The 13,584-nt window shown below is 45.8% G+C and overlaps 1 protein-coding gene across 1 annotated transcript in view; it reads right to left on the bottom strand.

The window, feature by feature from the left end:
* The window catches only part of nbas (NBAS subunit of NRZ tethering complex), a 133,072-nt gene that overhangs the window by 37,249 nt on the left and 82,239 nt on the right, over positions 1–13,584 (bottom strand). Inside the window, exons 44-47 of the mRNA XM_034527287.1 lie at positions 8,640–8,890; positions 5,003–5,343; positions 2,791–3,015; positions 1–61 (exon numbers count right to left, since the gene is read on the bottom strand). The exon at positions 1–61 is cut by the window's left edge and continues 130 nt beyond it. Of these exons, the coding sequence (XP_034383178.1) occupies positions 1–61; positions 2,791–3,015; positions 5,003–5,343; positions 8,640–8,890 (878 nt within the window). The remainder of the gene's footprint in view (positions 62–2,790; positions 3,016–5,002; positions 5,344–8,639; positions 8,891–13,584) is intronic.

Here is a 13,584-nt window from a genome sequence, read left to right as displayed (position 1 = left end):
CGGCCAGCTCGTGTACTTTTGACCTCTCGGATCGGGACAAATCATAAAGTTGACCGTACTTCTGGAATAAAGAAGAGAAGAAGAAGAAAAAAGATGGTGGGAAAGGGCGCAGACATTTCCGAGCCTTCAGGGAAAACACTTCAAAAAGGGAAATCAAACATTTAGAAAAGACAAATAGTAATGTGAGATGGCAGAAGACAAAAATAAATAAAACGGAGACAGTAATTGAAGGGAGGAGGAAAAAAAAGCGTGTCGTAGGAAGTACATCATTTAGTGAGTGGAGTTTGTTGTTGAGTGTTCGGCTCTCTGAAGGTATTAACCCAGAGGGCGGCACTGACCTACTGTCCAGCTCACCTGGGCCTGAGAAATCTCAACTTGGAGAGTTGAGAAAGGCATTTGGTTGCGTGTGTAGACGAGAGCATGCGACCGACCATGTGTGTTTTAAAAGATATTTCCTCGTCTTCAAATATTTTCAGCATAAATTATCGTTCCGGTTTTTCTCTTTTTTTTTTAACCTACATCATAGTACATTTTTAATTCCTCTATAGGCAGAACTTTCATCTTTGACATGGTACATAGATCCTATTTAAAGCCTTTATCCTCATAGCAGCTACAAGGAGCTGCTATTAGCACGCTCGCCCTTGAGCTCGAGACACTGGACTTCTGAGACTGGACAAACACGGTCTGCAGGTACGGTGGTCACGTTTCGGTGCCCAGTGCTGCCGTCTGCCAGGGGAGAGACGAGAAACCAGGACAGGTGTTGCTGTGTCACGCACCGTTTTTCGCACGATGGCAAACTTTGAGAAAACCAATGTGAAAGCACTCGTGTTTGGAAAAACGATCGCAGCTCTCGTGGATTCCCTGCTGCACTCTGGAGCGAGACGTTGACATCCTTGGCGTCAAGTCGAAAAGCACAACGACCGTCGGCATCGGACTCAGACAAGGGGGGCCCCTTGTCCCCTCTCCTGTTTGTAATATTCATTGACAGGGTATTGATATTCATGATATATGGACATCATTTATTCATGATATATGACATTCATATTATATTCATAGGTAGGTTATCAAAGCCTAGTGTAATACTGATGAGCTTTAGATAATGGTCAGTTTGGGATCATGGTCGTCTCTTGGAACAATACAGCTCTTTCCGTGCAGGCGGAGAGGAAGTACTGTCTAAGAGCCAGTTAAGGACATATGGGTGAGGTGAAGACAGAGCTGCACGATAAAAACTAAGCTCACAAAACTCTGTTCCAATCCTGCTTTATTGGCACGAGTTTAGGGGTGCTGACGGAGAGAGATTAAGGACACAAGTGGCAGATGTGAGGCTTCTCCACAGGGTGGCTGGTTTAACTGAGAGTAAGAAGATGGAATACCAAACTCCGAACAGCAATTGTTAATGGTGCCAACCAAACACCTCGATGTCCCAATTTTGCATCCAGTGGAGGAACCCTGTTGCGTGTGATTTCCCATCCCTCTCTTCACTGTCGTCTATGTGCTGTTGCTGTCAAATAAAAGTTTAAAATGCCCTAAAAGATCATTATTTCTAGAAAAAATGATGGTAATTTTGCATGCTATATAGCACAGAGACGGCTAATCATCACAGGGACAATATTGTATTCATTGTATATAATATCAAAGGAACATGAGAAGGTTCTAATACAGATCTGTATGCACTTCTACACAATATCTGCAGTGTGTAATTCGCGGTCTGTCCTTAAGGCAGGTCAAGGCGCTGTGGTAAATTCCTCTACGATACACTATTTTCCCAGCAGCTGCTCACGTACACTTGATAAATGACCACAGTGTAGCCAAACAGAGCCTCCACGGCTTCTTCTATCTATCTTTCTCTTCCGATCTGCCCTTCCCTGGTACTTATATCCTTTGTATATACATTATGGATATAATCGCTTCCTGCACTAGAAGAAGGAAGCATTGTACAGGCTGGTGCGTGTGTGTGAGTGTGTGTGTGTGTGTGTGTGTGTGTGTGAGACTTTAGCATTTGATCTGCCTTGTAATGCCTGTATCTTCTTCACCATTATGGAGGGTAAATGCTTTTGAGCACAGATGAATCGCAGGCTAAATATCATAAACCTGCAGTGAGGGGGTCAGAAATGATCCGTTTTCTTGGGTGCCTCATGGTCGCATAGCAACACTCAGCTGAGTGGTCAGAGTGTTAGGTCAAAACCCTGTCACACACACACACACACACACACACACACAGGGAGGTGTCAGTGTGACTTTGCTTGATGACATACAGCGTGGTGTGAATACTGTACAGTCGGCCATATGGCAGCCCGCAGATTTACATTGAGGCTGAGAGGAGGTTAGTCAAGCAGAATCACACACACACACACACACACACACACATACACGTACACACACATACACAGTCTGTATCAAAGGAAGTGATCAAAAGGGTTTCGTGGAATGGCTATCGGGTCAAAAACAAACCATGTGTCCCTCGTAGATGTATGTCACAGTACGTTAGAAAGTTTCTAGAATTTCTAATATGGCATGCGTATTACGCAACAGTATATAATGTTGTTTATCCTATGATGCTAGGTCTATTTGTATAACTATTTTAAGGTGAGCAAGCACTTTTCTTTTTTTGTGTGGAAATCAATGACTTTCCTCCACGAAGCCACCAGATTCAGCCGTGTAGAATTTAAAACGACTCACCACACCACTTGACACACTAGTGTCACACACACACACTCCATTTACCACAACTGTACAGCAAGAAGCCTTCTCCCTCTTTAACATTTGAAGTGTCTGGCAGATGGGACCTACCTGCTGGCTGTCTCTGAGTGACAGAATGAAGGCATGGCACAGGGTGTCCAGGTGGGCCTGCGATTGCCGCAGGTGTGTCAGAGCATCATCAAAAGTCACCCCTGCTGTGTCCGTCCTTTCCTGCTCCGCGCTACCGTCGCCTCCTCTCTTCCTGCTCTTCTCGCCCAGCTGGCGCAGGGCTTTGGTGGCTCGCTTTATCACCTCCGACCTCGCCTGGATGCTCAGCTGGAGACGCGATAGGATGGATGGAAGGACCAGACGAGGAGGAGGGGCGGGATGAGGAGAGCAAATTGGGGTGAGGGTGTGGGTCAAATTGAGGGAAGAGAGGGACAGAAAGGTGCACAAGTTATGTATAGTCATTTTAAACTCAAACGTGTTGACGACGGGTGCACCGAAAATATCACCCCGGAATTGGAGTAGCATGTGTGTGTGTCGGCGTGTGTGAGAGATATCATAGCTGCCGGACGGGGGTGATTGATTCTCTTCAGTGGGAGCAAGTTAGCCATTCATGAAGGGAAGAGAGGGTCCTTTGACTGTAATAGGTTTTACTCTCATCCATGGAAGCACGCAGGCGTTGACAAGACACACACATTCACACCAGAAAGACACTTAAAAATGACCCAACTTCACATTTCCACCTACCTCAGCCACACACTCAGACGCATGCACACTCGTACTTCTGCCTTTGCGAGATATCACGACCGAGACTGACAGCTCTTCTCTCCGCCGGGATGGGGCGATCACTCAAATGGAGTTTCCTGACAAACCTGCACAATTTCTTTCAAGGGTGTATAAGCATTTTTTTGCACACATAGTCTTTTTGTTTTATGTGTGAGTGGGGCTAGAATTAGATATATAAACGCCCACAGTCAACATCAGTCAACGCCTTGGGCAAGGTTTGAAAACCGGCTGGAGGTTGAGCTTCCACTAAAGAGACTATCTCAAATCAATACTTCAGAGAGCGGAAAATGCCAACGCTTTTTTTTTCCCCTCAAAATATAGGTGAGATATGTCCCAGCCATCCATCTCACCCATTGGCCTTGTAGGAAATGGATCAATCCATTGTGAAGGGGGCCGTGGGGGGGCGTGAAAGGTCAGATGCATTCCTACCAGTGAGAGGGGGGGTGAAGATTTTCCTTTGAGGGTTCAAAAGGGAGAGAAAAAGGTGAGGGAAGAGGGAGCAGACAGTGGGTATCTGAAGGTTAATCTGCATGTTAAAAAGCACAGTGGGGGGGGGGGGGGGGGGGGGGGAAAGAGCCTAGTGGGAATTGTAGTTTAATTGGCTCTGAAGTAGAGTGGGATCAATTAGCTCTCTTGGAGTGTCTGCGAGAGAGAGGATGTAGGAGACAAAAGTGGAAGAAAAGACAGGTCTGGGGTGGGGAGGCGGTGGCAGGGTGCCAGTATGAAAAAGAAAAAAGCAGTGGGCTACTATTGATAAGGTGCACTGAGGCGCTTTCCCCTGCAAGACAATTTTTTTTTTTTCAGAATGCTGTAATTATGTGGCTGTAATTTCTTGTGCGGTTTCATAATTTAGTTTATGACTCACGACTGGTGTGAAAGGGTGGATGTGAACAGAATAGAGTATTTGAAATTAGAAGGGGAAAAAAAAGGGCCTTATGACGTTCCAAAAAATGAAGACGATGAAGAGTGCACAGGCAGGAAGATGACAGTTATCCCCACAATCCTTCCTTTTTAGACAATATGATTCTTGTCTGGGCGGCTGCCGGGAAACCAACTACCTTCTGTGCTGCAATTATAAATTGTCAGTCGGCCAAACTCGCACCAATTCCTAACTAAGCCTCCTTCACACTGCACTGTGTCAGCCAATTCGTCCTCTTTTCCGCCTGGCATACTGGGGATTTCATATAAAAGAGATGGCTGGATTTCAGGGGGTGGGGGGGGACAAAAAAAACAACATAACAGTGCTAAATTCCAAACTCAGAGCATATGATTGGGGGATTGCCTCCATATGGCTCTCAACATCGAAACGGCTGAGCTGGTGGCGAGAAGCTAGAAGAAGAACGCCAACAGTGCAAACAACAGTAACTGTGCCCACAGACCACACAGCGTTAACCTGAAGGGTAACTTAGCTTAGCTTATGTGTCAATGCCGTTGGTTGGGGTGGCGTCATAAGCTGCGACCGCTGTATTTAAACATGTTGCACCTTCACAAACACAAGCATCCCTATTGTTTGACCAGAACACAGGCTTACATGTTCGGCGGCGTCAGGTGAGAAGGTGATGGCATCCAGGAAGTGGACAGCGTCGGCAGGGACGAGCCGGTCGAGGTATTTGCCGCAGGTGTCGTACGCGTGGAGGTAGTCCTGCTCGCTCTGAGGGGCTCTCTTCAGCAACTGGGGGTCTCCTTTCCAAAACAGCTTCTGCAGCCACACTGCGTGCACTGCACTGGGGGACACTGTGGTGCCTCCACCACCGGGCACGGGCAGCCGGTTAGCGAGTTTGGAGATAGACAGTACGTTCTGACTGGTCAGAACTGGTTGGAGAGTCACCAGCGGATCCAACGATTCATCAGTCAGCCTCCGGTAGTTCAAACCTGCAGGAGAGAGTTTATTATTTAGAAACACGTCTATAATATAATACGTATAATAATGATGATGTGTTATTAACGCCACCTAACCCTCTTGCTCAAAGTACCTCATTGTCTTTGTACCAGGCGGCACTCCTGAAAGTGAAGTCAGTGCGAAAGTGCATTGGACTTGCATTATTTCTAATAGCCAGCAGGGGGCGACTCCCCTGGTTGCAAAGATAAGTCAGATTGTATAGAGGTGTATAAGAAAATGACTCTACTTCTCACTTGAACCATTACCTCAGGACACTTTGTACAGATGAGTTTATGGTCTGAATCGCTCGTTCCAAGTCTTCTTCACTACAGCATGATGCTCATTGAGTAAATAATGGTCTCATTAACAGTAAAATGAATATAAAGCAGGATATGCTTTTGACGTGGCTCCCTATACGTCACGCTGATTCTCCTTTTTGCTTTACTGCTTCTCTTTAAAATGCAGCAACATTAAAAACACAAAAGGTGTTCTCGCATGCATTTACTTGACGAGGCAAAACAAATTGCCAATTGTGCAAACCATGCAACACTTGCGGGATAAGTACAGTGATTTGATATGCAGATGTTGTTCAATTTTCCGTTACATGGAACTTAATGTGCAAAGAGACAGGCACAGGAGAGAGTAAACAGGTTTACGTGAACAACAAAGAGCGTGCCGTCTGCTTGTGTCTGCATGCAAAAAGGTGCACGGTTTGTGTCTCCTACCACTGCAGTGCTCTGTGTGTGTGTGTGTGTGTGTGTAAGAGAGAGAGAGAGAGAGAGAGAGAGAGAGAGAGAGAGAGAGAGAGAGAGAGAGAGCGCAAGTGGCGTGCTCTCGGTCTCAAGCGCTATCAGACTGTGGCAACACCACAGCCTGTCTGGGCTTTAAATATTTAACACTGGTCTGTCTGTGGGGAGGGCTCCGTTAACGCTGCTTTGAATCTCTCATGTGCACACACATACACACACACACATACACGCATATATAAAACTCTGAGCGCGCACACACACAATACTTTCAGACAGGCCCAGACAGACACTTAAACCGCAGATAAGAGTTACATGCACTTACACATGCTCTCTCTCTCCCTCTCTCTCTAAGCAGCATCTCATCCTCTTCCTCAGGAGAGTCCCGCTCAGACAGTCACCTGGTACTGTGTCTGAAACTGTGATGAATACACCACCTGCCTCTACATTGTCTGGATGCCTCATAAGTCTGCTCAGGAATGCAAAAGAGTCACTTTGAGAGTGTGTGTGTGTGTGTGTGTCTTAGAGATGGACTTAGTAGAAAGTTGGTGACCGCGGTGACGCCGCAACAGCCGGGGTGTCAATTTTGCGACAAAGTGTGAATGTGTGGGTTAAGCTTTTCAAGTGTGTGTGTGAGTGTGTAGGTGTGTGTGTGAGAGAAAGAGAGAGCGAGAGAGACACATAGAGTGCTAGTTTGTATGTGTTATCAATTTGCCAGCACATGAGTGTTGCCCATGTATGTACTTACAGTATATATGTGTGAGTTGTTGTTTTTAGAGTAAGCCCCTCTCCTGAACAGCAACGGTCCAATAGGAGCTTAGCAGCTGCACCGAGGCATTGCAGCCCTGACGACCTTGGGATTTCTCCTCATTTTAAAGCAGTAGGAAGACTTCAAGTTCCATTTCTGATTAGGTCACTTAACCTCCAGCTGCTTCAGACCCCATCATTAATGATATGAATTTGTGATTACCGTGTTCCATTCAGGTGAGGCAGACCCAGGGCTTTGGTGTCTGCCCCCCTTTGTGGGTTGGGACATGAGTCCCCCCCCCCCCCCCCCCTCGAGAAAAAATGTCCCCTCTAGGGCTGGGCAATAATTCAGTATTATCATTTATTGTCTTTCAATTAAATCGTATTGTGATGAAATCATATATTGCCATTATGTTGTCGTAACTGATGAGAACAAAAACAGTTAAATCAAACTAATATTATCTTAGGATGATTACTCTGTATTTGTGTGCATGCATTTAAACATAGTTAGTGAATAGCAAAAAATATTTATGCAAAAATTAAGTATTTAATTTAAAAGTTTTCTCTTTGTTGTCTACTTCTGTCTCGCAATCATAGAACCATTGTTTTAAAAAGTAAAAGTAGGTCAAAGTAAAAAATGAGCGATAACAAAGGTTAAACAATCAGTTTCTATTGTAGATGAGAAACGGGAGTCGTGTGTGAGTGAAACTTCAAATGAAGCAGCGTGAGCTCAAAGTGAAGTACAATTTTCTTAGTTTATGTAGAAACGCAACAAAGTGTCGGTGTGGATGACTCAAAAGTGTGTGTGTGTGTGTGCGCGTGTGTGTGTGTGTGTGTGTGTATGTGTGTGTTAAACACAGACATGTGTCACCGGTAAAAGCTGCGGTGTTATCTGGGGCTGAGGGAGGAAGTGAGGCGTGAAAACACAGCTGACACCCTGCTGACCTTTACTGAACTCCATCGACAGGTGACACCTCCTCCACCCGTACGCAACAAACTTTGTGCACTCCGGACCGGACCGCTGAACCGGTGAGACACGCTACAACCTGGACACGCCGTCCTTGGAGAGGTCGGCGCGGGCAACAGAAATCTAAGTGGAAACAGCATCTCACTGCGCCGCGGTTTTCACGAGCTCGGGCCGTTCGGCAGATTGACACGCGATACAGAGGTGGATTGCTTCCCGTGTCGTTTACATCAGAGTGTGAATAGTTGTGTCCGTGTCGATCCTTTTGCTTTTTTTTCTATTTCGTAAACTGACATGAGAGCTGGCGGTGAAAAAGAGGAAGAGAGTAAGGATAAGATGACGTAGAGGGAAGAAGGAGAATGTCATCGGGCGTATTTGATTCGTCCCCTTTCAGAGCAACAGAAGGATTGGAGGCGCCTGCAATTTAGGCATTCAGCTGCTGTATTTGTGTAACATTCTACATGACGATCAGTGGCATGAGGTTATCTACCGGCTAGAAGGAACATCCTCATCCGTGTGAGTCATCAATCTCGACCAGATTTCTTAAAGGCTTCCAGCTGTTTTCCACTAATGATATCGGTGGATCGATCCAAGGCTCTTCCCTTTCTTTTTAATGTGCCTCTTTTTCTCTCTCTTAAACAGCATTGCTCGTTTGGCAAATGGGTGCTTTTGTTGATTCTGATTTTCTAAGCGGTGCCATTGTCGAGCAAAGGCAAAATCAATTGCTATTATTCATGATACACACCTCTTGCATAAGATGATTGATACGTAGTTAACCCATCTCATTAGAAAGAATAGACTCAATCAGGTTGTAGGTTGCAGACCGCCTTACCGTTGGCAACAGCTCGAAGCTTCTTGAGCAGTTTGACGTGGGAGTCCGGCTTGATGGCGGTGGTGACGTACGGCTCGCAGCCGGCGGCGTCTAGCAAGGTGTAGTAGTAGAGCAGCCGGCCCTGGTCGCTTCCCTCCACGGTGGGCAGAACATACTTGGTCATGTGGCTGTAAAAGGCCTCGGGGTCGCACTTCAAAGTGTCGAACAGGCCGAGGGACTCGCTCCGGGATTCAATATCCTTGGTGGAAAGACTGGAAAAAAAATTAAAAAGGAGAATAAAGCCATGAGAATGTTTTGAATCTTTACACGGCAAATTTAAAACACACAACAATAATCCAGCCTATCCCAAGTTTAAAGCTTTTTTACGTCGGCTGTTGTGAACACCTGCTGTGGGAGATGTGCGTCTTCTCTCTGGAAATGATCCATTATGTACACAGGATGTAACACACTTAGCAGGAAGTTTCTGGCACGACAAGCAGCAGTTTGTTTGGAAAACAACAACAAAAAAACGAATAAAGATCTAAGTTGTTCACATAAGCAGCGATAACCCCGATGCCAAAAAAAGATGAGAGAAAACAGGAAGAAATATCATAAACAAAAAAAAGAAAAAGAAAATCACAGGCAGAAGACAACTAGCACTATTTGGTGGTGTAGAAACAGCACTGATCTGCAGGATTATCACCAAAGACACAGTCCCTCGACAAAGGATGAGGATTTCATAGATTACCACTGAGAATGGTGCGGGGAAAAATGAGGAAGATGTAGAGAGAAAAGAGAGAGAGAGTAAGAATGTGATGTGTAAATGCTCAGAGAGCAGAAAACATCCGTGAAGTCGCACACGACTTGCTTTTCTTTTTTAAAAAAATAAATAAAAATGTTTCACCGCAGAAACCGCAGCAGGCGGTCTGAAGAATGAGAGGACAAGTGAAAAGAAGCCAGGGGGAGAGGGGAATCGGAAAGGAGAAACTGCAAACAAAGGTTAAACAAGGGAAGATGGAAAGCATGAAAAGGTAAAGGAAAAGCTCTTTGCTGGTTGTCACCGAGGGGCTCCGAGCATTCAGCGGCGGTCCGGGAGTGTGTTTGTGTGAGTCTCTTAGAACGGGATGACATCAAAGAGGACAATGGTTCCTTGGGGCTTTCCATCAGAGCTCTCTGGGACGCTTTGGCTAATGAAAAAAAAAAAACGAAAAAAACAGACAGCGGCAGCAGTGCGGAGGCAGCTGACAATAAGCTCAATATTGTAAATAACGCTAATCATCCTCGCAACGGGGGGGCTCTAATAAGACCGCTGTCAACGGAACAGCTAACTCTAAGTAAAGGCTCCTCTCTCTTCCCTAAGTGTACACAATCACAGGCAGCCCAATCGGGGTCTGATGTGTCCTTACGTAATCACATTAGCACCAAAGTGACTGGAAGCACCAAGGCATGAGAACAATGGCGACGGCTCGTCCCGGTAGGTCTGTTTGAGTGGTGTTAAAAGTTTTCCTTGGCAAGCGCACACAGGCAGACGCACACACACACACACACACACACACACACAGCTGTGAATATGTTTGTGTCAGACGCTGCTCCTGGCAGAGTGTGTCAACTGCATTTCCTCAGAGCCTGGCCGCCGCCTCACCTTTGCCTTTCTTCTCCGTCCAGCACACCCTCTTTGTGGAGCGCCTCCTCTCTAGAACTTTCAGCATCCCTCTGACCCACCGATGGTTTGCGTCTGTCCTGCTGCTGCTCGCTCGTATTTCTCTCTGTGCACAACACAGGCCCCCCACCCCCCCACCTCCCACCTCTCTCCATCTCTGTCCGTGGCTGTAAAATCTGGAGCTTTCTCATTACAATCTTTTCCCGTTAGTTTTCAAAAGCCACGGCTAAAAAAAAAATGACGGCGCAGTATTCCCCCTCTCCTTCCCCGTCTCGCATTACCATATTCCGTTTTCTTGTCTCTTCCGCCATGTCCAAAGATAATCAGGCTTCTTATATTATTAAACGCCGGAGCACATTTTATTGCCGCGGCGGTAATCACTCTGCAGGGGGCTTTGGCTGAGCAGTCCTGAATGCAAACTGTATTTTGTTGTTGTTGTCGTATATGATCTGTGCTGCTCATGTGTGTACAAACTGGTGCACAGGACAATAAGCGCTCCTCAATTTGACTTGACAACAAGAGGCATAAGGCCGATTCAGTTTTTCTTTGTGAGGCAATACGTTTCTGCTCAACACACACAAAAGACATGCAGTGACACACACCTTCTTGCAAACTAACACACACACTCGCACCTGAGGTGAGAGTCACCCAGTACAGCCTACCTGTAATTAATTAAAGCAACACATTCAAATAATTTTCTTATGAAAATGATTTAGCATTTCTTTTTTTTTGGGGGGGGGGGGGGGGGGGGGGGGGGGGGGGGGGACGGGACGACATGACATTATCAACTTTTTAATAAGTGTGGTGAGCTTTTCTGTGATCATTAGCATTTCCGTTTTCTGTCCCCTCGCTCTCTTCCTAATGGCCATCCGAGTGTGACTCGATGCAAGTCCAAAATTCACTCTCTTTTTTTAGCTCCATTTCATCAATAACCCGTTCCTGCTGGAATTATCTGACTCTTTAGCTGCTAAATACTACACTTTGTTAACCAGCTCACTCAATTTTCATCCTGATGATGATGATGATGATTGTGGTTAAAAACAGCAGGTTACACGAGGAGTTGACGGCGTTAATGGACTCACTAGTCAAACTTAATGGCCCAAGTGCCATGCATCACCCCCTCCCCCGCTTCAATTCAATCATAAATATTGTCCCGTTTTGCCCCCCCCCGCCCCCAGGAGCAGCAGCGGCGGCTCGGGCCTCATTGCCACTGATTGACACGCCGATTCGCATGAATATGCACACGCAGCAACATGCCTAACTTAATGCAAGAGAAATATTCATCAAATGGTGTGTATGTCGACAACCGTGCGATGCAAACAACAGGGTGTATAATTACTCGGGTGACAGCTAGACAGCTGGTGGCATGTCAACGTCCTCATGCATAATAATCAATAACAACTGTAGAAAATGACCTTCCGATGAGAATCAACAGTCATTCACTTGCTAATAATGTATGTTTTGCTAAAAGATCAAAACACAGAATATGCAGCATGGCGGTAAGTAAGAATGCCATTAAGATAAAAGAGTGAAGGTCAAACTGCGTCGACGGAGGGAAGAGGTGAGCAAAGTAGAAGTACAGTTATAATTAATTTGGAGGATTTTATGAAAAGGAAGTGGCTGCGGTTGATTGAGGGCTCTTTGCAACCAGTATATTGCATTCTGGCATCGTCAATAATTAGCCTTCTTGGGGTGCTTCATATTGATACAGTGAACTCTCAACTAAAAAGGTGCGAGACTGGCAGAGTTACCATTTTACCACCAAAACACTGCCAGCGTTACACACGGAATTAGAACTTAATAAGAGCTGGTACACAATTCAACAAGGTGTCCCTCTCCGTCTCTGAGGATTCCTCATATTTTTTGCTCAAAGCAAAAAACACATCTTCAGGACGAGTCAGGTGGGAGAAGGTGCCGCAAAAGACCATTTATTTTCTCGTCGCGGGGCAAAAAAACGCTGATCTGCAGGAGAAAGCAGGCCGAGCGGTCAGGTATAGAGACGGAAATGACGAGCGCGTCGTTGGCAATACGGGATGTATGTTCGACACATTATTTGCGCGCCCCTACGTGAAGCAATTAAAGTTTCATTTACATATTCGTCTACCGACTCCTGACATGAAGACCGGTCCTGTCAGGATCTGTAGTGGATCTGTAGTGTTGTGTCGTGTTTCCTGTTTTATTTTGAAGTCCTTGTGTCCTCTGTTTCTCTGCACTTCCTGTCCCTGTGATTGTCTGCCCTGTCCCTGATTGTTTCCTCCTGTGTCCAATCACCTGCACCAGCCCTCTGTATTTAAGTCCTGTTCGTGTCATTCCCCTTTGTCGGTTCGTCTTGTGTTGATCGCTGAAGATCTTGTGTGTGAGCTTGTTTTGTCTGCGTTGAAGCCTGTTGTGCAATAAAGTTGCCTTTCCCTCGTTGACGGCGTTTGGGTCCAGTTACCTGCAGCTGCACATAACAGGTCCTCTGTGATGGTCAAAGTTACACAAGATACTTAAGTTAAAAAAAAAGGCCAATTAATGCCAAAACGGAGAGAGAGAGAGACGACAACTGAATTGGAGTAAAAAGTCAACACGCTTTCTATTGTTTGGGAAAGCAACTTAAGTGATTTAAGAGCCGTCATTAAAATGTCAATAAAACGAGCTGAAAGTCACGTCCCTGAAGACTCCCGACGCACGCCTCCAAAGCCCGACATGCCGACGGCGGCGGTGTTTAGCAGAGCATTGATTCCTCTGAATCGAGGGACACTCCATCATCCACCTCCTCTTCCTCCATCCATCGGCCCCGTACCCCACGCACACAGATTCAGTGGGTATTTCTCTGCCCAATGACCTTTCTCTACATCCTGTATTTTATAACAATTAACAATGACTTTTTTTCTCCCATTTGTCATCCTTTTACCGTATTATCATTATTATTAATTATTATATGTGCCTATTTTTTGTTTTGTTTTTTAAGAACTACAGATCTCTACAGTAGCATCAGGAGTGTAGGAAACCGCCATCTTTCTCCACAGCCTCACTCGGCTGCTTATGTAAGAAGGTTGCACTTCCGATCTTGAAAGATATTTAGTTCTTTTGAGTTTGAACGCACTTATTGTAAAGCCGCCTTGGGACGAAATTGGACAAATCCGTGTCAAATAAATGGAACGCCACAGGAAGACTTGTGTCATTTCCCTGACTCCAAGTACCAGCTTCAGAGCCGGACTTGATCCCAGAGCACTGCACTGCTAAAGAGGACGAGTGGAAGAATGCATTTCCCTACAGGGATCAATAAGAGTTTAAATTCCCTCTCACACCCCTGCTCCAGCA

This window comes from Cyclopterus lumpus, chromosome 24, assembly GCF_009769545.1.
Source record: "Cyclopterus lumpus isolate fCycLum1 chromosome 24, fCycLum1.pri, whole genome shotgun sequence".
Lineage (NCBI taxonomy): Eukaryota > Metazoa > Chordata > Actinopteri > Perciformes > Cyclopteridae > Cyclopterus > Cyclopterus lumpus.
This window is presented reverse-complemented; position numbering and strand designations above follow the sequence as displayed.